This window comes from Aedes albopictus, chromosome 2 (assembly GCF_035046485.1).
Source record: "Aedes albopictus strain Foshan chromosome 2, AalbF5, whole genome shotgun sequence".
NCBI classification, from domain to species: domain Eukaryota; kingdom Metazoa; phylum Arthropoda; class Insecta; order Diptera; family Culicidae; genus Aedes; species Aedes albopictus.
In genome coordinates, this window is record NC_085137.1 from 217,143,926 (window position 1) to 217,169,428 (window position 25,503).

The following is a 25,503-nucleotide window of genomic DNA, read 5'->3' on the forward strand; positions in this document are numbered from 1 at the left end:
GAATTTTTGGGGGTATCCATGAAGATTTTTTTTGGGATTTTCTGGAGCAAAAATTAGAGAAATTTTGATTGTTGTCCCAGGAGAAGTTTCTGGAGAGATTCTTGGAAAAATTCCATAAAAGAAAATTCTGTAGAAATCCCTGGAAAAAATTCTCGAGGAATTCCTGGAAGAGTTCCGGGAGAAATTTCTTCAGGATTTTCTGGAGAAATCCAAGCAGGAATTCCTTAAGGTATCCTTGCAGAAATTCCTGGAGGAATCTCTGTAGAAATTCAAGATGGAATTACTGAAGAAATTTTTGAAGGAATGAATGGAGGAATTCCCGAAAGAATTCTTTGAGGTATTTTTTGCGAAACATTCCTAGAGGAATCTTTGGAGAAATTCCTGGATGATTTTCTTCAGGAATCTCTGGAGAAATTTTTGGAAAAATCCATGTTTGCATTCCGGGAGGTATTTCTGGATAAATTCCTCCAGATTTTTTTCTATTCTAAGAGGATTAACTATAGAAATTCTAGGAGGAATAACTAGAGAAATTCCTGGATGAATTCTGTAAGGCATTTCTGTACAAATATTTAAAGCTTCCTGGAGGAATGTCTGGAGGAACTCCTCGAGGAATTAATAAGAGATTTTTTTTAGCAATTTCTGAAGAAACTCATGGATGAATTCCAGAAGAAATTCCGGAGGAATCCATGGAGAAATCTCTGGATGAATTCCTAGAGAAATTCCCGGAAAAGATCCGGGAAAAATCCTTTTAGGATTTTCTGGAGGAATAAGTCGAGGAATTTCTGGAAGAATCCCTGGAGACAATATTGGAGGAATTCTGGCAGAAATTCTTAGAGAATTTTCTGTAGGAATTCCGGCAGCAATCCCTGGAGGTATTTCATGAGGATTCCATGGAAGTATCCCTGGAGGAATTCCTAGAAGAGTTCTGGGAGAAATTGATTGAGGATTATGTGGAGGATTCCGTGAAGGATTTCCTGAGAAAATACCTGGATGAATGCCTTGAGAAATTTCTGGTAGAATCCATGGAGGGAGGAATTTCTGAAGGAATTTCTGAAAAAAATCCTGGAAAAATTCCTGGAGGAATCCATGGAGGTATCCCTGAAGGAATTCTTGGAAGGGTTCCGGGAGACATTCCTTTGAGATTGTCTGGGGGAATTCTGACAGAAATTCCTAGAGGATTTTCTGGAGTAATTCCTGGAGGTATTTCTGGATGAATTTTTGAAGAAATTCATGAATAAATCGTTGAAGGAATAAATCCCTGAAGAAGTCCTTGAGAATTTCACGTAGAATTTCCTTGAGGAATCCATGGATGAATTGCTCGAAAAATTCCAGGAGGAAATCCTGGAAGAGTTCCGGTAGAAATTCCTTTAGGATTTTCTGGAGGAATCTGTAGAGCAATTCCTTGAAGAATCCCCGGAGGAAATATTGAAGAAATTCTGGCAGACATTCCTAGAGGATTTTCTCTAGAAGAAATTTCATGGGGAATCTCTGGAGGAATTCCTGGAGGTAATTCTGAAGAAATTTCTGGAGTATTTACTAGTCCTTGAGAATTTCCTGTAGAATTTCCTGGAGGAATCCATGGAAGAATTGCTCGAGAAATACCAGGAGGAATTCCTGAAAGAGTTACGGGAGAAATTCCTTTATGATTTTCAGGAGAAATCTCTAGAGCAATTCCTTGAAGAATCCCTGGAGGAAATATTGAAGAAATTCTGGCAGACATTTCTAGAGGATTTTTTCTAGAAGAAATTTCATGAGGAATCTCTGAAGGAATTCCTGGGGGTAATTCTGGAGGAATTCCTGGAGGTAATTCTGAAGAAATTTCTGAAGTATTTACTGGAGGAATTCCTGGAGGAATTATTTGGGAAAATTATGGAGAAATATATGAGGCTTCATGTAGAAATTTCTGAAGGAACTCCTCGAGGAATTTCTGAAGGAATTTCTGGAGGAATTTCTGCAGGATTTTTTAAAGAATTTCTGAAGAAATTTTTCAACGAATCCCTGCAGGAACTCCTTGAGAAACTCCTAGAAAAAGTTCTGGGGGAATTCTTTGAGGAATGCAATGAGAAATCCCTGTAGTTTTGGTGAAAATTCCCAGAGGATTTTTTAGAGGAATCCCTGGAGGAGTTCTTGGTAGAATTTCTGAAAGAATTCCCGGAGAAATTTTTGCGGAATTTCTGAAGAAATTCATGGATGAATCGTCGGAGGAATTCCTGAAGAAATGCCTCGAGAATTTCCTGGAAGAATCAATGGGGGAATTTTTCGAGGAATTCTAGGAGGAATTCCTGGAACAGTTCCGTTAAAAATTCATCTAGGATTATCTGGAGAAATGCGAGGATCAATTCTTAGAGAAATCCCTAGAAGTTCTATTGTAAAAATTCTGACAGTCATTTCAAAAAAGAAAATTTCTGGAGGAATCTCTGGAGCAATTATTGTAGTATTTATCAGAGGAATTATTTGAGGAGTTTCTGGTGAAATATATGAGGCTTCCTGGAAAATTAATGGAGGAATGTCTGAAGGAACTTCTCGAGGAATTTATGAAGGAATATCTGGGGGAATTTCTGAAGACATTCATTATTACATCCCTGGAGGAATTTCTTAAGAAATTTCAGGAAAAAATCGTGGAGAAATTCCTAGGGGATTCCGTGGAGGATCCCCTGGTGGAATTTCTCGCGGAATCATTCGAGGAACTCCTGTAGGAATTCCTGGAAGAGTTTCGGGTGAATTTACTTTAGGATTTTCTGGTGGAGTTCATGGATGAATTTCGGGGAAAAATCCCTGAATGCATCTCGGAGGAATTTCTGGAGGAATGTCTGAAGGAACTACTCGAGCAAATTGTGAAGGAATACCTGGAGTAATTTTTTGAGGAATTTCTGAAGAAATTTATGAATGGATTCCTGCAGGAATTCTTGGATAAATTGCTGGAAAAAAATCCTAAAGAAATTCATGAAGGAATCCGTGAAGGATTTCCTGGACAAGTTTCTTGCGGAATTCCTCGATAAATTCTTGGAAGGGTTCCGGGAGACATTCTTGGGGAACTCAGACATAAATTCATAGAAGAGTTGCTGGAGGAATTTTAGGAGTTCTTCCTCGACAATTTTATGAAAGAATTCCTGGTAGAATTTCTGGAGGATTTTTTTGTGGAATTTCTGAAGAAATCCATGGATGGATCCCTGGAGGGATTCCTGATGAAATTGTTTGAGAATTTCCTGGAGGAATCCATGGAAGAATTCTTGGAGAAATTTCTTGAGGAATACCTGGAAGAATTCCGTGAGAAATTCCTTTAGCATGTTATGGAGGCATCCGTGGATATTGGGGGAATTCTGACAGACAGACATTCAGGATTTTTCATAGAAAAATGTCAGGAGGGATCTGTGGAGGAATTTTAGGAGTATTTAGTGGAGGAATTTCTGGAGAAATATATGAGTCTTCCTGGAGAAGAAATTCCTGAAGGAATTTCTGGAAGAAGTTTCTGGGGGATTTCTGAAGAAATTCAGTTATGAATCCCTGGAGAAATTCCTGAAGAAATTTCTGGAAAAAATCCAAAAGAAATTCCTGGAGGATTCCCTGGTGGTATTCCTGGAAGAGTTCTGGAAGAAATTACTTTAGGATTTTCTGCAGGAATCCGTGGAGGAACTCCTGAAAGAAATCACTAGTTGTATATTGGAGGAATTTCTAAAGAAATGTCTGAAGGAACCCCTCGAGGATTTTCTAAAGGAATATCTGGAGGAATTTCTGAAGAAATTCATTATTGAATCCCTGGAGGAATTCCTAAAAAAATCCTGGAGAAATTACTGGAGGAATCTGTGGAGGATTTCCTGTAGAGATTCCTCGCAAAATTTTTGGAAGAGTTCCGGGAGACATTCTTTTAGGATTCTCTGGAGAAATCCCTGGAGGAATGTCATGAGGAATTCTTGGAGGATTTTTTGGGAGGAATTCCTGTAGGAATTTCTGGCGTTATTTTTCGAGAAATTTCTGAAGGAATTTGTAATTTGTTGAGGAATTTAAGAAGGATTTTTTGAAATAATTCATGGATTCAGGAATTCCTGAAGAAATTCGTTGAGAATTTCCTGGATAATTTTCTGAAGGAACTCCTGGAGGAATTTCTCGAGGAATTCCAGGAAACCCCTACTTGGGAGTTCATATTGGGTGTAACACCATAATTCTGTTTTGCACCATGATCATACATATGTTGCACCATTATTATGGTGCCCCCCCCTAAGCAAGAACCCTGCGCACGCTAGTGCGTGAAGTCCTGCAGGTACGGCAGGGGGTATCGATCCGGAACGGTCTGGGCATTCAACGCACGATAGTCTCCACATGGTCGCCAGGAGCCGTCTGCCTTCTTCACCATATGGAGCGGGCTGGCCCAGTTGCTGCTGGACGGTCGGCAGATTCCTAGCTTCATTAGGTGCTCGAATTCGGTGCGCGCTGCTTCGAGTTTGTCCGGTGGGAGTCGTCGCGGCCTGGCATAGACGGGCTGACCGGTCGACTTGCTGATCGTACCCGGCGGAGCGAGCCGAGTGATGCTAGGGAATTCTGCCAGTAATTCAGCATACGGCGACACTGCACTAAAAGTCTTGATAGAGAACTCACTAGTACGCGTGAGGACACCGGCGGATTCGAGATTGGTGGTGTTATCGATCAGACGGTTTCGTTTCAAATCGATCAGCAAATCGAAATTGCAAATTAAGTCCGCACCAATTATTCCCGATGTCACATTCGCGATTAGAAATGTCCGCAAAAACTCGCGGCGAAGTCCGAGGTTCATTTTCAGTAGCACTTCACCGTACACTTCTATGGGTGTTCCATTCGCGGCGAACAATTTCGTAGTCGTTGGTTTCACTTTTACTGAATGCAATCCTTTCGGCACTACGGACACATCGGCACCCGTGTCGATTAAAAACTGCATACCGGTGGTCGAGTCCGTAATTTTGAGGCGATAGATTGCGGCTGTGGTAGAAAGTTGTAACGTTTTTATTCTTTTAAGTAAAATAAAGTTTGAATTCAATTAGATTAAATTGTTATATTTTTTGAATATTTTGTTTTTGATTTTAGAATTTGTTTTTTTTATGATTAATTATTAGTTTTCGTTGACTTTTTTCAGTATTTCAGGTCGAGTTTAGATAAACTTTCAATTTCTTAGTTGATTTACGTTCAGTTGAGTTGAATTTGACGCAAAGTTCAGTTTTAAGCATAGCTTGCATGAAGGTTTACTTTTTTTGTGACATAGTTGTAAATTTTGACGTTCTGTGAAGACATTTCTGTAAATATGTGTGAGTTCATTTAAATTTAACCATTTCGATTGACTTTTGAAGAAACGGTTTTGAGATTTCAGTATTAATCTCGTTGAAATAGCTAAATTGTTGTAGATAACTGTAAAATTGCATAGAAAAGCGTTTTCAATGTTTTTCTCTTTTTAAGCAAAATTTCCATTGAATTCAATCATGAAATTTTGTTTACATTTATATGAATTTGTATTATTGTTTTGGTTCGACGTGTTTGGAAGACAGCTTTTAGCTTGTCAACCAAATAGTTTTCGCTTAATAGTTTTGGTTAGCGTAAAGGCTTATGAATTAATTTAGTATTTTTTGATTATTCTATGTTAGATTTAATACTATGTTAATTAATTTGATAAATGGAATGAACTCACCCGTTGAATCGGTTTTCCGTCGCGAAGATCGTGGTGGTGGATCCTGGTTGAATGGTCTTATCGTGCACCGTCCAATTTCAGTCCAATGATGATGGATTGTAGGTCCGGTTTTCGTCGCGTTGGTAGTCGCTGATTGTCTATTGTCGTTGGTCTTTTTTTTCGGTTAGTGTGGAAATTCTCGCGCTGGCCATGGTGGTTCATCTGCAATCCTTTGGAACAGGTACATCATCACTGGCGTTCCAATACTCCATTTATGTGCCATAATTTCTTTCGCGTTCCGTTCCGGTTTATTTCCACATCGTCGTCAAAGAGTTGCCGGAATCATCGTCGGGAAACCTGTAAATAGAAATATTAATTAAAATGTTTTATATACATGTTCTTTAGTTATTTTTTTTTAAATTTGTTATTGAACACAGAAAAACGTAAATTATTGCGATCAGTCTCGGGTACATTCCCCAGACCACAACCGCAATAAAAATCAATCAATTAGTTAGTCGCATCGGAAATGGAAACAAAGTCCATTAGCGATGTTTACTTTTTCCGACGTCGTCACGAAGAAAGATTTAGCCATCTTGTATCACTGAGATTTCATTATTACATTACCTTTTTTACCGATACCGCTGATGGCGCTGATGTTTGATGAGATCCCGCGATGAATTCCTGTGAACATAACAAAAAGCAATGAATTCTATAATTTATAATAAAAAAAGTAACAAATACTCCCCCCGTTCATGGTGAAATCCGTTTTTTTATATTTAGCACTCCGCGACCGCGACGATCACCACCGCTCCGAATTTATGGATTTTTATTTTTGTTTTCATTTCTTTTCCGTTCCGTTTCGTCTCGCGTCAGTGACAGCGCGAATGTCACTCGCGTTGACAGTACGTTTCGTTGCAGTTGGTAGTAGAACTTGCATGCAAGATTTTATGCTGTCAGTTTATATTGTATGTTTACATAGAGCTGTTCGATATTTTTTGCAGATTCTGAGTTTTGTCAAATTAAGTTTGATGTTTGGAATTTATTTCTGCTTACGTTTATGCAGCGTTCGATTGCAAATGAGTCAAACAGAGTTTTGATGAGCAATCAGCTGTGGTTTAGTTCCGTTACGTTAAGGAGAGTCAGGGAGGAGGTCAGACGAAATGAGCTGATGGACTCTGATGATCCGAGTTTAAGCAGTTTGGTTTGCAAATGTGTCAACGAGGGTGTTGATAATGCAACCAGCTGTAGTTCCGTTACGTTAAGGAGAATCAGGGAGGAGGTCAGATGCAATGAGCTGATGGACTCTGAGGATCCGAGTTTAAGCAGTTAGAGTTGCGAATGCGTCAACGAAGGTGTTGATGATGCAACTAACTGTAGTTCCGTTACGTTAAGATCACGGCTATGTAAGTTTATTGACATTGAGGAGTTCCCATTGTGGTAATCGTTCAACGAGTAACGATTATGTAAGTTGTTTGACAGTGGAGAATTCCCTTTGTGGTAGTCGTGTTCGAGTCTTTCCGTGTTGTTAATTGCTCTATGACCATCAATGTAAACTGGACATAAGCTTTGTGCTTTACGTTAAGTTTGATTCAACTGTGTAGTTTTTCTTTTTGAGTATTTTGTGAGTTATGAAAATTTGATCAGTTTCTCTGATCAAATTTTCATAAAACTGGGTGGTGTGATGTAACGTTTTTATTCTTTTAAGTAAAATAAAGTTTGAATTCAATTAGATTAAATTGTTATATTTTTTGAATGTTTTGTTTTTGATTTTAGAATTTGTTTTTTTTTTTTATGATTAATTATTAGTTTTCATGATTATTTTAGTTAATTTGTAGCTTTTGACGTTTTTATCTTTTCAAGTAAAATCTCATTTGAATTAGATTCGTTGAATTTGCCTTAGAGTTTGAACCGTTTCCATTAGTAGAGATTATCCGTTTCATGTAAGGTTTGTGTCTAGGCTAAGCAATGACGATTCATGTTACTTATCTTATAGGACTTTTTTCGATGGCGCTAAATAGTTTTTACGGCCATGTGCGATTTAAATTTGGCGCACTTGTATATAATAGTTTTTAAATTGAATAGACGACTGCTTCAATAGCAGGAAATTTACTTGACTAGAGATTTCGACTGACTCCATCACTTCATAGTTGAGTCGGCTGGCGAGCAGAAGTGAGCTTCGGCGACCTTCTCCCAGTTTGTCATTTTTAAAGGTGTGTAGTGTTTCTTAGAGTTGTAGTTTGGTAAATTGGTGTTTTTGAAGTGAATTTGTTTCTAATGTTCCTTGTTTTTCGTTTAATAGTTTAAAATTGTGGATTTTGTCGCCAGGGGCAGACACTCTGTTCCCTGAGCGCTTATTTGTTGTTTCGAAGGTAATTATAAAAGTGAATTCGTTTAGTGTATATTGTTTTAATTTGTGTTCCCTCTTTGGACCTCAGCGTCCAAAGACGCTTTTTATTTTGGATTCCAAGCCATTTTTGCTGCTCCTCGCCCGCTTAAACTGGCAGTCAAACGGAGAGTAGGGAGTATATCCGGCCTACCCGCGTGCGGTTTAAGTACGAACGGGCAGAGTACCGGACTGCCGACACTCCCCCTCCGCACCTTTAATCCGGCGAACATTAACGGGAGCTAAGCAACGTCGACGATTGGCCACGAAGCACCGACCACGAAAAAGCCTGCGCAGGTACGTCGTTTTTAAGTTCATGGCCATGATAACACACACACACACACACACACACTTGACGAGCATTTTGTGAACAATATACGCGTTAATGAATTCAATTGTTTTAGTTTTTCTTTGTTTCTACTATTATTTTTTGTTTTATTCCTTAAATTCCTGTTTAATAAATTCACTTCACCGACCTCAAATTGTTTGTTATAGTTTATTCTGAGTTTTAGTCCGTTTTTGTGTAAATTTCCGTTATTGTTGGAGTTCGTACGTTTTGTACATTAGCTTTAGTTTATTTGGAGTCTTTAATCGGCCGTTCGAGAAAGCCCTTGAGATAGGAGTCGTTCAAATAGTCGAGCATATCGAAAATGAACCGGTGGTCTCTCGTACGCGAGAGTGGCGCAAAAGCCACCGCGTTTTTCAGATTCTCTCGAGCTAATTCGGCGAACGGTTACAAAGTTCGCCAATTTCTCCCACAGTATCAGCAGAGTGACGTCATTGCTGGTTCGATGAGGCCCGCTGGCTTGTAGAGCAGGGCTTCCGGCATCTTCGGGCATCGTTCCCGAATGTTCGATGGGACAAGCATGGGCCGGACGATGAATCCCTCTCGCGATTGGCACTTCGCTTCTCACCTCCACAAGAACGGGAACGGGAACGACCACGAACACTTTTCTGGATAGGCAGCATCTTTTCGAGCCGCCGCGAGACCTCGGCGATTTCTCGTTTCAGGTCCTGAATGGGATCGATGGCTGCAACTTCTGTGGTTTTCGTTGCCGCCATCGCTGCATTTTGCACGTTGCTGTCCAGGGCGTTGATCTTTCGCAGAACCATCGAATCTACATACAATGGCGTCGGCGATGGTGATTTTGTCCGCGGCATTGCCTCTCGATGCTATCACTGCTGCTTGAGCATGCGGGGGCAACCTAGTGGCCCAGAGATCGAGCAGCACCGCTTCTCCGAGGGAGCTTCCTGCTACGCACTTCATCTCGTTGAAGAGCTGGCTTGGCTTGAGGTCCCCTAGAGCCATATCGGACAGCACACGTTGAAGGCGCCGCTGCTGGCTGTCGGCAAAGTACGCGATCAGCTTGGTTTTGATGTAGGCGTACTTATCGTTCGCTGGAGTGGCATCGACAATCGACCGCAGCTCGGTCAGCTTGTTTGGAGGAACCTGTGCCATCACGATATTGTACCGACGGGAATCGTGTTGGGCACCGATGCCTGACGCGGCGAACCAGAATGCGAGCGACATAAAATAGGTCTCGATATTCGTGTCGGCCATGCTGGGAGGATTGAGACGCGGCGCATTAATTGTTTCGACAGCCGGCTGGGCTATCGGGGGAATCACCCCACTGGCGCTAGATTTATCCTCCATCGTCGCACTTGCACGTAGCCGACCGAAAAAAAACTACTTCGAATCGCGATTCGCGGTACCCGTGATCGAAAAAATTCGCGATTTGTGGTAATTAATCACGTCGGGGTCACCACTTTAGCGTACATTTAGTTATTCGCGGGGTTTTCTTTAGCGAAAAGAGATGGTGTGAACCGGTTGAAATGTAAACTAATACTAATCGGGACTGGTTTATTAAAAATCAATTTGGGTTACATTGTGTTCTATTGCGTGTGTGGATGGAATGTGGAGTATAATAGTGTGTTGTGTTGGGAGAATTCAGAGAGCTATTGCAAATACTATTGATAAACGTTTTCGGTGTATTGGAGTACCTATCGGTTGCGGATGCAGCAGGTAGATCGGATGCTGTCGATGTCGCACCGATTGGTGATGCAACACAGTTGAAGCTGATGATGCTACAGATACATCAATTGGAAGAGCACATACATCTCTGGTGGTTAGTTCAGGTTCAGAGATGAGTGTAACAACGATTGCGTTGTTGACAAGCACACATGCTGGAGGCATGACACGCGAGCTTTCCATTTCATTTTTGTTGAAAATATTAAACACCTCAAGGTACCTCCGTAATCTATTGTACCACTGCTGCTTGGACCCTGTTCCATCTATGAGTATGCAAGTGCCACCGATGCAGTTGAGAGACCTACAACGAGAGATTCTAATTGGAAGTTTATTTTCTTCGCTGGGGTCATCGTCATTGTTTCGGGTTGAGGTAGTCAAAAGCCGCATTACTTCAACATTTTGGTGTGACCTAATAAGCAAACAGTTGATGTTTGCACCCCAGCAGCAATGCAGCAATATGGTAGTATGTGTACAAGTTACTAGAATGATTTGATTTCATTGAAGTTCAAAGCCATTCTGCCTCGCGTTCAATTCTCCCCACTCAACCCATATGCTAATGGGAAGCTGCCTTTTCCGGTCTATTCAAATGTCAGTAAAGTGCCATCACCGCCCGGGATAATAAATCTTCCTCGGATGACATCCTCTCTCAAGGATATCTTTTAGTCCAGGGAAAGCAGGGAAACGTGTATGCAAAAATCCCTTAATTGAGATGTCTACCAGGCAATTCACACAGATCACGCTCCCGACCCGAATCCAACAATTGACTTCGGAGATCTCGACAGAAATAACGCAATTACACAAACATCGGCACGTGGCGATTTTGTTTCGCTCCAAATAACGATGACGACTACCACTGTGTGAAGTGAAGGTACTTCTTGTTCTAATGCGAAAACAATCGTTACGCGTGGTCGAACCGAATTTCCCCTAAGTCATCATTTGACTTTTATTGCGTCGACCCATCGACGACGACGGCCTGCCGCCGCGCCGCACTAAGGGGCGTTTGGCCAATCTAGGTGGCCATAAGTCATTTTTCAAAGTCGCTCGTATTGTAAAAACGTGTACTGAATATGATACATGGATAGTTGTGGAATAATGCCCTATACTCGAATTTCCATCAAACAAACTTATACAAAGTCTGCTTTAGGTCAAAGCTAGGGTTAAGGAATTTTACAATTTTCGACTAAAGTTTGTCTCTAGCCGTTTGGTTATGTGTTCAGGTTTTTAACCGCAAAGTCAGTTTCGATAGACAAAACATACCACAAACGTGGCAACAAGGTGATAAAATAATTCATGTTTGCAAAATGTGTATAGTTTCATACTTTAGGGCTCCCTCAGGTGAAAACAAACAAAGAAACATCTGCAGTTTTTGATTGCTGGCGATTGCTGGGTCGAGACTACCTATAACACAAGATTTTACATACTATTTGAGCTTAAAAGAAAATCCAGCTGCGTAAAAGTGCGTACTTTTGAGTAATCAACGTTTTTCTGAATGAAAGCTATTGGAGAAATTGTAATTTCAGGGTCATTGCATACTTTTAGGCGTATTACAGTCTATGGGGATAGCCGTCTGATATACTTGAATTTAGTTCTATTTTATCGAAACCCCTTCAGTTAAGCGTTTCAAGTCCATATTTTAATTCCGTTTTGTTTGATTTACCAAACATAAATGTCAAAAATTGACAAATTGATTAAAATATGATTGTAGAACAGGTTGAAACTGTTAAAAAAAAGAAAACACACCAAAGAATTTAATTTTTCGCTTAAAAGTCAATATTAACTACTTTTACATGAAAATAGAGATGGAGTTCTTTACTTATAGTTTTTGATCCTTGTATACATTTTGCTGATCTGATCGATGAAATCATAGTTATTACTTAATGTATGCAATACCTCTCGCGTTATCTAAGTATTCGTAATATAAGGTGACATTGAGCATGTCTATCAACTTTTGCCAACGATCATTGCATACTAGTGAAAGTTATACGTTTCATATTATAAAAAACAAGTTCTGGTGTACTCTGTACATATTGAACTAACGCAAGAATCGATCAATAAATTTTAGTATTTTTAAATAAGAAATGTGTTCAATAAACAATGTTCGTTTGTGTGAAAAATGCCCAGACAAGTGAAATGCAGTGTCCCTAAATTCGAATTTGTTGTCAAAATTCTTACAAATAATGTACTTTTGGAGTTATTTGATAAATAAATTTCTCTAAACCGTTATTTACGCCTAAAGGTAGGCAATTTCATGAGAAAGTGAAAGACTTCCTTTAATATATCGATTATTCAATTGAAAAGGGCATTTGTAATTGTGTAAATCATGTAAATTGCATTTGAATGTCGTTTATGTTGTGTTTCAATGCTAATTGCGAATGAGATATGTGAAAATCCCCTGAAAATAATATTGGCCAGCTAGATTGGCCAAACGCCCCTTAGTGCGCCGGCGGGAAGGCATCCCACTCGTAAGCGCTGTCGTGTGCGGCGGTAGGCCTTTTGTTGTTTCGCCCTCTTGCTCAATGGCTCGACGGGTGAGATTTAGGATGGATGATCCTGTTGTCGTCGTCTCGTCGTGACTTTCACGCACTTTTAACGGCAGCAAGGCATGCGAAAATATTGTCGTTAATTGCTGCCACTTCCCACTGCCACTTGCTGGGAAGAATGAATAATGTTTTGGGGGAGTTTGAGTGTTTAGGTCAATTTATCACGAAATGTTTTGTAAACTACCATGTATGTTTGTTTCTCTTCATTGTAATATGGAAAATGAAATCCTTTTATTTTTGGCATTTACATGTAACTGAACAAATCCATTTCACTAGATAGAAATAATAAGTTTCGTCGTCTACATTATATCTTGGTTAAACAACACCATCAGCAGATCAGTGAACCAGGGATGCCAGATGATTTTTTGAAAAATCTGTATCACTCTTTTCGAAAATCTGTATCCCATACAAATTTTGTATCCTATACAAAAATAAAATGTCCCCTCTAGCTTAAAAATCTGTATTTCATATAAAACGAAATCTGTACGGGTGCCCAAAAATCTGTATAATACAGATACATCTGTATAGATGGCATCCCTGCAGTGAACCAATACCAACGACGATCAACTTTTTGGCAAAAATGTCTTTTAGTTCTTCAGATTTGTGCTCATGAAAATTCGAGGTGTGGCATCGTTATATCTTCACCTTATATTCGCGTAATTGTAATTCTTTCAAAGGGCTGAAGCTCTTACCTTTCACTAAAACTGCTGAAGAGATGGCTGCTGAAGCTGGGCGTACTATTGCTGGCAGTTACCGGACTTAGACCATTGGCTGTGCTGCTGCTGTTGGTCGTTGGAAGTGGGCTGGAATCGTCCGCGGAAGCCCGCGTGGAAGTTGTCAACGAAATGGGTCCTCCAACTTCGATCGGCGAGTCGGCCGATACCGATGGCGAGGGGCTAAGTTCGGGCTGTTGGACGAATCTGATAGGAAAATTCAATTAATTTAATCCTCAAAGATAGTCAGTTTGATGCCAGAGAGAGCACTCACTTCAACCCTGGCGATGGGGTTCCGGCACTGTTCGATCCGGACTGCGTTGTTGAGTGCATCTGTGTGCTGGAATGGGGTCGGTCCGGTTCCGAATCTACCCTGGGGCTCATCGGTGGTGCACTGGGGCTACGCATATCGTCGTCGTCCGCATCGCCCGTTATGTCCGGACTGGCCGAATCGCGACTATCGGTTTCCAACTAATTGACCCAGCGCCGGATGGGAAGAAGCAGACAAAAAAGATTCGAATCGGTGAAAAAACTCCACTAACGAAATTCCATTACGCGAAAGGTCTTTCCGTTCTGAGCCCACCCTACCCCCGGGGAAATAATTTGGTAGCCAGTTCAATTTACCTTATCATTCAATAACTGCGGATCGGATCCATCGCCTCGCTTCCGCTGTTCCTCCTTCAGTCGCTCGGCTTTGCGCCATTTGGCTCGTCGATTCTGGAACCAGACCTGCAATCAAGAGATGTTGAGGAGAAAAAAAAAGGAAATTCAATTTCGCTACAAATTGGCTTGATATTCGTGTGTGTGTGTGTCGGTCGGTATATGTGATCTCGTATTACATCACTTTTGTCGAATTGAAGAGAAAATAAGCTGAGTTGTGAACGTAGTGGGATTAGGCCAGAAGTCCGACAAGGTTAGTACAGACGAGTGAAGAAATGTGTATTTTCCGTTGATATTTATACGTATACGTATGAATTTGTTGCGACATTCTACTCAATGCGACATACACAGCTAGCCGCGTTCGGTAATTTTTACCGAAATCTCAACAGCTGAACGTTCGGTAATGGTTTTTTACCGATATTCTGTAAAAATTACCAAATTTCGGTAAAATGTTATCGTTTATCTGTCAAATTTTAACGAAGTTCGGTAAACGTCACCGAATTTCTCCGGTAAAAAACTTAACGGTTGAGATTTCGGTAAAATATTACCGAAGTCGGTGATTTTTGCTAAGTGTGTACGTTTGTCCCAACTTGAACAGAATAGGACATAGATCTCGCACCACGAGTTTAGAGATTCTTAAGCCTTGTATAGTGATTTTCGAGCGGTAATTTCGAGTTGGTAAACACTGCAACCCTGCTGAAGATGTATCATCAAAAAGTTTCGATTTTGGGCTAGTAATAATTGACTATTCACGAGTTGAAAAGTACGCAACAAATTCAGCTTCCGTTTTGTCTGCAACAAACAATTTAGAGATCATGTCATTATCTGTTACCAGTTGGGATAAAGAACAATCGCCGCGTCTTCTTTGTTGCTTGTTTTGTGCCTCTTTTGTCTGACAATTCTCTTCCCTGCTTAATAGAGAAGTCATTTAGAATGCATAGTGAAACTCCCACAAGCTTTCTAGACATATCTAAGGAAACTCATGGGGCAGACGGGCTGGTGGTCTAGTGCTTACCTGAGAGAGAGGAGACAGCTGGCTTCGATTGCGTGCTACTTAATGTCAAGGAGGACCTGTCACAAACTGTCACCGAAAACCGAACCGAGATCTTATTGAAGTTTTGCTCCGTTTGTTGCAATTAAAAAAGATAAAATTATGATTACCAGTTTTCCTCAACCAGCGTTTCGAATGCATTCATTTGCTATGCTCTGTCGCAGTGAACTCAATATACATATCATTTTTGGCCTAGAATATATTTACAAACCATTGTGCAGCGCACAAAATCGTAAAAAGAAATAAGAAGAAGAAATGTAAACATCGTGGTTGTCAGTGAGCTGTCTCCTCTCTCTCAGGTGCTTACCGCCTCTGATTCATATGCAGAAAGTCCTAGGTTTCAATCCCTGGTTCATCCCTTTCCGTCTACTTTGTATCGTCCTATCTACTTTCTCTCTCTTCTCTATTCATATGTTCGGTGTCCGACCATTTGGCCGAATGTCGTTTGGCCGAACGTCATTTGGCCGAATGCCATCTGGCCGAACAGTTCGTTTGACCGAATATGATCAAAATAATTCAGAGGTAGTTTTAAACTACCAATATGGTCGTCAGTAGTATTTCCTTCTTTTAATCATAGGCTATTTTTTCTAGTTTTAACATTCAAGGATTGAATTAGCGTTGAAACTGCCAATATTTTATCAATGATTTTTTTCTTCTTCGTATCATAGGCTGCTGTTTAAACTGTGTTAAGGCTGTGTTTAAAGGTTATACTGATGTGGAGAACAGTGGAAAGGCCACTTAAATTCATCATTAATTTTTCGGCCAAACGACATTTGGCCAAATGGCGAAGAGAAATGTGTTTTGTGATTTTCCCATTGTTTACACTCAGATACTATGTAAAACCGAAGTAACCACTTCCCACGCCACAATAGATCAAATTAATGGTCGCAGTGGCATTATGTCCCCAACACGAAAAAAAAACCACTTCTCATGACCCAACTATTCCGCTTCCCATTGATTATGAGGCTAACAATGAGCTTTGCTGGAACTTCGCACATAAGTTCCAGCAAGGCTCCTTGATAGCATCTTAAGCAGCTTGAAAGCTACACACTTAGAAAAAATCAGGTTAATTTGCGTCACTTGGATGCACATATGCAAGCGGCACATATGACGTAAATTTAAACGCCCAAGGGACGTAATTTTCTGTCACATTTAGTTGAATTATTCGTCATATAAAACGTAGATAATGATGCCTGGATTCGCTGATTTAGGTCACATTGAACTCAATTTTACAAGAATGACGTAAAGTTAAGTTAACAGACTTATAATTTTACGTCATTAAATTGCTTACGTTCTGTGCAATAAATTTACGTCACGAATAATTCTGATTTTTTCGTAGTGTAAGTATACTTAAGATGCTAGTCGCAACTTAACAGGAACTTTCAAGATCTTCTTGGTTCATTGCAGCAACTTGGGGTACCAAGGATTTTTTTTTTGTAATTTTAACTAAAATTTATTTAGAAGAACATGTTTATTAGAGTGGGTCAACGTTATATGGGAAAACTCAGATTTGGTCACAACAGTCCGGAACAAAGCTTTTTCGATGCCTTCCATGGTCTGCAACAACTGTGCAAAATTTGGACGCGATTGGTTGTGTCCCCGCATTCCGCATTGCATTTGAAATTTGTATGGGATTTAGTATGGGAACACATACTTTTTTACATTTTTCTCGTGAGAGGCTTAAATTTGACTGGAACTATGTAACCAACGATGTTAAAGTATAGTCCAGGGGATGCTGATAAACTTTGCCAAAAAGAGTAAGGTAATAGAGTGACTCTGAAAAAAGTTATAAATGATCAAAGTTTGGTATCTCCGCGCAACTGCTGAAAACCATTTTTTCTGCCAACACTGCTGGTGCTTCGAAGGATCAATTCATCATTGCTTTATATTCTGACGTTTCATGGGAACTCAAGCTTTATTCCATCAACAAACAGCAAACAAACTAACGGTTTTTGAATCGATTTTATTTAATTCTTTAATTATTTTATCTGGTAACACAATTTTTATTATTTTAGGGTCTGCTGTTGAGTAAATCCGGAAAACCCCCGGCAGTTTTCCATGTGATTAAAAAGTTCCAAAATGCCTTGCATTGGTCGGAGATGTCACAACTTAGATTCAAGTGAGTTATTCGTAAAGTGGCCATCGTTTGCAGAAAGATGGTTTCTACGCTACTCCTCCAAATTAGTACCGGAAGCATTCCCCAAAAGCAAACCCTAAAATGATAAAAATTGTGTGATTAAAAAATATTTGAAGAATGAAAAGAAAAAAAAAAGCGACTCAAAACCATTAGTGTTTTTGCTGTTTGTTGATGAAATGGGAGTAAAGGTTCCGTGAAACGTCAGAATATAAAACAAGGATGAATTGATCCTTCGAAGCACCAGCAGTGTTGGCAGAAAAAATGGTTTTCAGCAGTTGCGCGGAGATACCAAACTTTGAACATTTATAACTTTTTTCAGAGTCACTCTATTACCTAACTTTAACATCGTTGGTTACATAGTTCCAGACAAATTTGAGCCTCTCACGAGAAAAATGCAAAAAAGTATGTGTTCCCATGCTAAATCCCATACAAATTTCAAATGCAATGCGGAATGCGGGGACACAACCAATCGCGTCCAAATTTTGCACAGTTGTTGCAGACCATGAAAGGCATCGAAAAAGCTTTGTTTCAAAAAAACGACCCTGTTGACCCAGTCTAATGTTTATGGACAGCAAATTTGAATTACCAAATATCCAATACCATTATCTATTTAGTAAATTTGAAATTTCCCAAATAAATGAATTGAATTAAGTCTGCCGACAGCTAGGTGTGCAAATTTGTAAGTAGTGCAGTTAATGTCATCATATCAAGAGCCTATAGCAGTGCAGCGGTACGACAGCAGGTTACCATGCAGGAGCACACACAGATAAAAATAATGAGATTTACACGTCATGTAAACTTCATTTTAGTCATGTAAATTTCATGTTATGATGGTTTACATGATATATCATGTAAATTTGTGTTATATATCATGTAAATACTCAGAGTCATGCTGAATTACATGACATATAATGGAAGTTTACATGATATTTTATGACTTTTACATGATATGTCATGTAAACTTCTGTGATATCCCACGCTCCAATCATGTGCATTACATGTCACAGAAATTTACACTCTTTTTTCGATCTGTGCACGGTTGAAATCTTCATGGGAGCGTGTCATGTAAAGTAAGTTTGATTGTGTTTCACGCAACACAAGAAACAACATAGGTTGTGAAGAATCTAAAAAGTACAGTTTTTTTTATATTCATTTTAAGAAGTTCCATCAGAAGTTTCTTAGAAGGCTATCCAGCTTCCTTATGTGAACTTTCAAGTTCCGAAACTACTTTAAAATTAAGCTGTTTAGATGGCTAAAGAGCAACCTCTAACAAGCTGCATAGCTCATAAAATAGGGTATCGGGATGCTTCGTTGGCATAGTCCTCTCATTCGGCCAAACTCAAACAAACACGTATAACTGGAGATCGCAAAAGCTTTGCGACAAACAAATTTAACATTTCGTTTAAATTTCAGAACTTAAGAGCATTAACATGTAATGAAACTGAAACTTTGTTTAGGTTGAATCAGATTTTTCTGAAATTTTCCCAGGTTTGTTCCACCAACTCCTCCAAAAATGCCTCAACGACTCCAAATTCTCAGTCGTAAATTTTCTTCAGGGGTTGCCCAATTCCTCCAGTAGTTCCCTCAGAAACTCTACTAGAGATTGCTTCAGAAGATTTATAATAAAAACCTTTTAGAAAATCTGACAACGTTCACCTATAAAGTACGTCACGTTAAGAGGGGGAAGGTTGATTTGTGAAAGTGTGACAAGCAATGTATTAAGTATAGGAAAAATCCGTACGAAAAGGGAAGGGGGGGGGGTCTTGAAAATTCCTTGTTTTTTCAGAAATTCCTTTAGATTTTTCTGAAATTCTTCTAGATTTCCCCTGCATGGATTCTTCGGAAAATTCTGCATGTATTCTTTATAAAATCTATCCAAAAGGTCTACGAAAAATCCTTCAGGGATTTTTTTCTGAAACTCATTTGCTTGATAATTTTAAGAACTTCCTGCATGATTTCATTTTAAGAAAGTCCTTCAAAAAATCAACCATGGACTTTTTAGAAAATTTAGAATATTTTTAATTCCTTCAAGTTATTGAACAGGTTTATTTAAAGAGGTTTATTCTGCGATTGAGCATTTTCAGCTCAACTTGGGTAGACACAATTTTTTTAAACTCAAATAAATTTGTGCTTCTATTTAAAAATGTTTCTCATACTATTTTGTTTTTCGATATTCTTCACGTAACTTTTGAAAAGAGCGTATCTAAAGAACATTCTCTGCTCTAAAAAATATAACTCGAAAACGCTTTGTTGGGTTGAAATTATGTCTTCGAAGATGTTGGAGGACATTTCAAGGATTTTCAAAAAAAAAAAAAAATTGGAGTAATATTAATTGCGGACTTTGTTAGATTTTATATGATTTCCAAGTGCCTTAACTCCTTGATATTTTTGTTATTCTACAGAAAGTTGACTTCCAGCCTCTAAATTTGCAAAGGTAGCCTTTTTTAAATGATCATTTTCTCAAATTTTTATTTTTCTTCGTTTTTCAAAACAGGCAGATTTTTTACATTATTAATATTTTTGATACCAAAAACATACAAATTCCAGTGAAATAATATATAGACTGTTTCAGAAATTATAAATGCACTTTGTTTATTCATTTAATTGAACTGTTCTAATGATTTTTACCAACTTGTTTCAGAGTATAGCATATTGTACTCCATATTTTGGCATTTCCTTTCAATTGTCTTGATATTTTAAAGAACAGTCGAGTTCTCTAACAAATAACTTAATTTTTCAAATTTGTATTTGCACAAAGGTGTTTTGAATGATTTCAACATTATTTATCACTAAATACCAAAAATTAAATTATTTTTTATTACATTCGCTTTCTCAACAAGTTGTCTGAGTAATGTCTTGATCAAAATTTGGGAAAAATCGATAAAGGCATTCCCACAACATTTTTTCGGAGATCAAGTTTCTTATTTTTTAAGATTTTCTACGGAACATAAGAACTGCCGCACAGTTTCTTAGCTTTCCTGAACGCATTTAATCTAAACTAACTTATTTTTTTCAGCTCATTCGATCCTTCAGATGGCAAAGCCTATCATACCATAGAAACGATTGCAGTAAGCAGTAATTAAGACATTCGTTTGCTTAACGTTTGCTGCTTCTGGTGTTGTTGAGAAATTAGAAACAAAAAAAAATGTATTGAGAAGGCCCGTAATGGTGGTTCTTGATCATTTTTTTTTCTTTTCTACTATGCTACACTTTTTGACCACTTTGTGCAACTTCAAATTTTAATCATCTACTTTACAGAGCCAAATTTTTTAACTTTTATCAGAAACATCAACAAAATTGGTATTATTTGCTTCGTTAGCATGTTTACAATAAGAGCTAGAAGAAACTTTTTTGGATATTATGCTCAAATTGAAATGGCAGTTAATCGTTAGTGTATTTATAATTTCTGAAACAGTCTATATCATTTTCCTGTCCTAAGGTAACAGTGAATTCGAAAAAATAATAAATGAAAAACATTTTAAATGTTTTTTAAATGTTTTTTGCGACGTTTTGAAAATACACATGTCTGAGAAATGTTTGGTCTCTTAAGAAAAAAACAGTAAAACAGTAAACAAAACTCGGAAAACAATGTCTAATACATTTTTTTTTATTTTTACCTCATTTCCCTCACTACTCCCATGTACTTATGAAAATTACATTGCTTCGTCTCAGGAATATGCTTGAGAGGGATGATTTTCTCGGGGGTATCAGTAGGTCGGCTCCAGAGGCACGTTCTCCTGCATTTTGGAAATTTGTGTCATGTCTGTAATAACACAAAGAGAGAATTCACGAAGAGAAATCGATAATGTCAGTTAGACCTTAATAAAAATCATTGTCGAAATGCATCTATTATAAAAACCACTTACATAAAAAACAGCAAACATATTCCTGTCGGAAAAATATATCTTTCAAATATAAAAGCACTTTTTCAATTCCCACAAATACCATTTACGATTCACAATCCAATTCTGCTCCATAAAGAAAACCCGGAATCCACCCTAAAACCCACAGCCAAAGCTAAATAAATTACCACCCCCCGAGAAAATCATCCCTCTCATCATCCATTTAGCTTTACCACCACAATAACAAAAATCATTTATACTTAGCGAAATTGTTATCTTATACCATTTTCCCCACCCCACGTTTTCTCCTTCGTTATCGCTCTCGATTTCCCAGACTGGGCGCCCCAAGCAGCTTTCCGACGTCTGTTAGAGTGCACTGCTGCCTTGCTGCTGCTGCCTTCACGCTTCCTTAGCATCACCGTAAAGATTCCAACAGAGGAAACGACCCATCTTTCTTACAAGGCGCATGTGCGTCCAAACAAAATGGTGTTCTCCGGTAGCCAGTCCGCCACCACAACCCCCTTGCACAATGTTGTAGGTACCTACGATCCAAGCAAGGCACACAATGGCAGAATCCAGGAGAATATAAAAACCATCCGCCAGTCAGTCAGTCATTCCGAGGGTGGGATGGGGGCCAACCGGGTAATCAGAGATAGAGAAAAGAAATAAAAAATAAGCGCAGAAATGTGTATATAAAATTTAGAACTCAATCAGCCAATTTGAAACAGCTCTCCAGCAAATTGGGTGGGTGGGTCGAAGCTACCCAGTGCGGCATGGGTTCCCCCGTCTGTGTGGGGGTGGTACGGTACTGGTACTGGTACTGGATGGGACTTTTCCCCGAAGAAAACGAATGGGAAGTCGAAAAATTCAATTTGGCTCGTTATTTAAGCTCTTGATTTTCCTCCCCCTTCTACGTGCCCCTGGGATCTTTGAGGGCTTCCGGCTTCCGTCGGAGCACATTTGCTTATTGCAAATGACGTTATTCTGTTGAAGGAGCACGACTTTATTTAAGGTGATCAGTTTGGAGTAGATGTATTCAACAATTATGATTACATCAATTCTGTATTTTTTGGACGATCTACACTGTCTACTTTTGCAAAGTCAACATGTAGAATTTCAACATTCGTTATCAGATTATCGAGCAACCACGATTTCAAATTATCCGGGACACAAGTCGTGGGACTGAAAAGGACAGCTTTGTTAGCGATGTTGAGGTGAAGGTCATAAGGCGCAAGACTGTACAAGCGTTCTAAAGTGCTTGATTCGTTTCAAGGAGTTCACGAGCAGCAAGCATCCTATGGGAGTCCCAAGGTGTCCAGCCTTGAAGGGCCTTGAGAGCCGCAGCTGACAAGTCACAGCACAGGTAACACAGCTGAACCTGAACCACTTTGACGCAGCCCAGCAACTACTGAGCCAGGGACGCATAACGCCATTTTATCTAATCCATACCGAGTAACTGCCGGTAACGCAAACTGGGACACGGATGGGCCTACTTTCGTAGGACAGCCGGGGACTGGGACTGGCGATGAGGAGAGGGTCATAGATGAGGAACTTGCGGAGATAGCAAAGTCTCTTAGCGTAAGTCCGGACGGAGTTCCGAACCTGGCCTTAAAAGTTGCTATTGCAAAGGCTTCCGAGATGTTCAGGTCTGCAATGCAGTACTGCCTGGGCGAGGGAGTTTTCCCAGAAGTTTGGAAGCAGCAGAGTCTGGTTCTATTGCTAAAGGCGGGGAAACCACCCGGAGACCCGTCGGCATATAGACCAATATGCTTGATCGACACGGCGCTCGAAAAGATCATCCTCAATAAAATGTCGAGGCACACCGAGGGTGTAAATGGTCTCTCGGCTTCCGGAAGGGGAGGCCGATCGTTGACGCTATCATGTCGGTTACAAAATCCGCCGGGAATGCACTCGAGCGTAAAAGAAAAGGGATTCGCTAAGTACTGTGCAGTAGTGACTCTGACTATAAGGAACGCGTTTAATAGCGCCACTTGGCCAGCTATTGCTGATGCGCTTCTGCATCTGGGGTACCTGTACAAGATTCTAGAAAGAAAAAAAAGCTACTTCCAGAATCGACTACTAGTTTACGACACATAGGTGGGTCGGAAGTGCTTTCACATAACCTCAGGAGTCCCACAATGTTCCATCCTGGGTCCGATGTTATGGAATACCATGTACGACGAGGTGTTGAGGTTGAAGTTCCCTGTGGGGGTGGAGATTGTCGGCTCTGCTAACGACATTACGCTCGAAGTCTACGATGAGTCGATCGAAGAAGTGGAGCACAAGAGGCATATGCAGGACTGCCAGGATGGCCTCCATGGTCAACTGACAGCGCGCGTGGACAGGTCCACCAAAGGAATTTGGCCCCTTTGGTTGATTCCGAGGGTAGATAGTTGGATTAACAGGCGCCATGGGGAAGTTCCACCTGACACTGGTACTTTTAGGCCATGGTTGTTTCCGACAGTGTCTACATCGTTTCGGGCGTTCGAGTTATCCTGAATGCCCTGTTTGTGCTGATTTAGAGGAAACGGTGGAACACCGTGTGCCCACGTTGTCGCACCTCATGCTTGCCACGTGCGGGGAGGACACAACTTCGGACAATCTTTTTTTTTTTTTTTTCTAAACCATAGGGGGATAATCTGCTCAACAGACACCCTAACAGAAGGTTAGGGTTGTGTAGGTCTGAGGCCGTCTTCTACAACAAAAGTAAAAGCCAGGACTACTCTCTCCTCGTACCCACTAAACCATTCCTATGGTCGCCAAACCCTACGTCTCTCCGGAACCACCAAGAAGGTATTGCTTCAGAGAGGGGCTAGTGCACATCGCACCCACAAGGTTAGCTGCGTAGCCTGCAGTAACGAACATCGATGACTCGCTTTGGAGAGTCCATCACGGTAGCATGCTGGCGCTTAGCCAGTTTCCCGAGTGGTCCTCGCCACTCCCTTTGTCCTCGGAAGGCGGGCAGGGTCAACCCCGCCCGCGCCCTACTGCTGAGCGGACATCAAGAACTGATGCCCACATGCAACCCGATCTGACCTGCCCGCAAAGGAAGAGTATCACTACCCTTCAGGCCCTATCAGATGCATCCGTAGGTTGCAGACAGCAGGGTCTCACCTACCCCGACCCTTGCCGGGGACCCCTTTCCAACCGCGGGCTCAGATCCAACCCAGTAGACTGACGCCACGACAGCACCGCTACCGGGACTTCCCCAGTCAACCAGTGATCGTATAAGATGTTGCATAAGATGTTAAAATGGAGGCGATATGCGTACATTTTACATGCGCCTAAATGGAGGCATGCACGCATATGGCCTCCTCTTTATCATCTTATGCAACATCTTATACGATTACTGGTTGTCTGGGTCCTCTCCGCGGCCACATAATCGCTGTAAGGGTCGATCTCGACCGCAGGGCACCGGTATGACTTACGAAGCCGACTCCGAACCCCTGGACCACCTCTTGTACTGCATCTGGACTAGCCACTCTCCGAGTCCACGCGCCACCTCCTCTGTAGCTCCCAGACGATATGGGTGATAGCCGTTGAAACGGCGTTCCAGCCAAACTCATCCCTACACATCCTGGACCAAGTTGTCCGGGTTTGTGTCCTCCACGCATGTGGCAAGCATGCGGTCACGCATTGTGCGAAAACGCGGGCACACGAACAAAACGTGTTCCGCCGTTTCCTCTAAACCATTGCACACTGGGCATTCGGGAGAATCCGCATGCCCGAAACGGTGTAGATACTGTCGGAAACAACCATGATCTGTAAGGACCTGTGTCAGGTGGAATGTAACTTCCCCATGGCGCCTATTAATCCAACTATCTACCCTCGGTATCAACCTATGGGTCCACCTTCCTTTGGTGGAACTGTCCCACGCACGCTGCCATTTGACCATAGAGGCCATCCTGACAGTCCTGCGTATGCCTCTTGTGCCGCGCATTTCGAAGCACTCCATGTCCTCACTGATAAGAATGCTGATAGGCACCATACCAGTAATGACGCAGAGAGCGTCGTGTGACACGGTACGGTACGCGCTCGCAACCCTCAGGTACATAAGCCTGTAAGTACTTTCCAGCTTCCGTCGGTAGCATTTAGTACTTAGCGCGGTGCCCCACGCCGGGCCGCCATACCTAAGTATGGACGTAGCAACACTAGCCAGAAGCTTGCGCTTACTGGCGTACACCGCAGAGCTATTGGACATCATCCGGGACAGTGCCGCAATAGCTGTGGAGGCTCTTTCACAGGCATAATCGACGTGTCTACCGAAGGTAAGCTTATCGTCGATCATCACGCCCAAGTGTTTGACGGAGCGCTTTGACAGGATAGTACACTCTCCTACACTGATCTTCGTCTGCTGCTCCGACTTCAGGTTGTTAACAACCGTCACCTCTGTCTTGTGGTGAGCCAGCTCCAGTTTCCTGGACCGCATCCACGCCTCCACAACCTTGATCGAGTGGTTGGTAGTTAACTTTACCTCCTCGATCGTTTCACCGTAGACCTCGAGCGTAATGTCGTCGGC

The 25,503-nt window shown here is 40.8% G+C and overlaps 1 protein-coding gene across 1 annotated transcript in view; it reads right to left on the reverse strand.

The window, feature by feature from the left end:
- The window catches only part of LOC109411791 (diencephalon/mesencephalon homeobox protein 1), a 117,075-nt gene that overhangs the window by 14,122 nt on the left and 77,450 nt on the right, over positions 1 to 25,503 (reverse strand). Inside the window, exons 5-7 of the mRNA XM_029855331.2 lie at positions 13,919 to 14,023; positions 13,569 to 13,765; positions 13,274 to 13,501 (exon numbers count right to left, since the gene is read on the reverse strand). Of these exons, the coding sequence (XP_029711191.2) occupies positions 13,274 to 13,501; positions 13,569 to 13,765; positions 13,919 to 14,023 (530 nt within the window). The remainder of the gene's footprint in view (positions 1 to 13,273; positions 13,502 to 13,568; positions 13,766 to 13,918; positions 14,024 to 25,503) is intronic.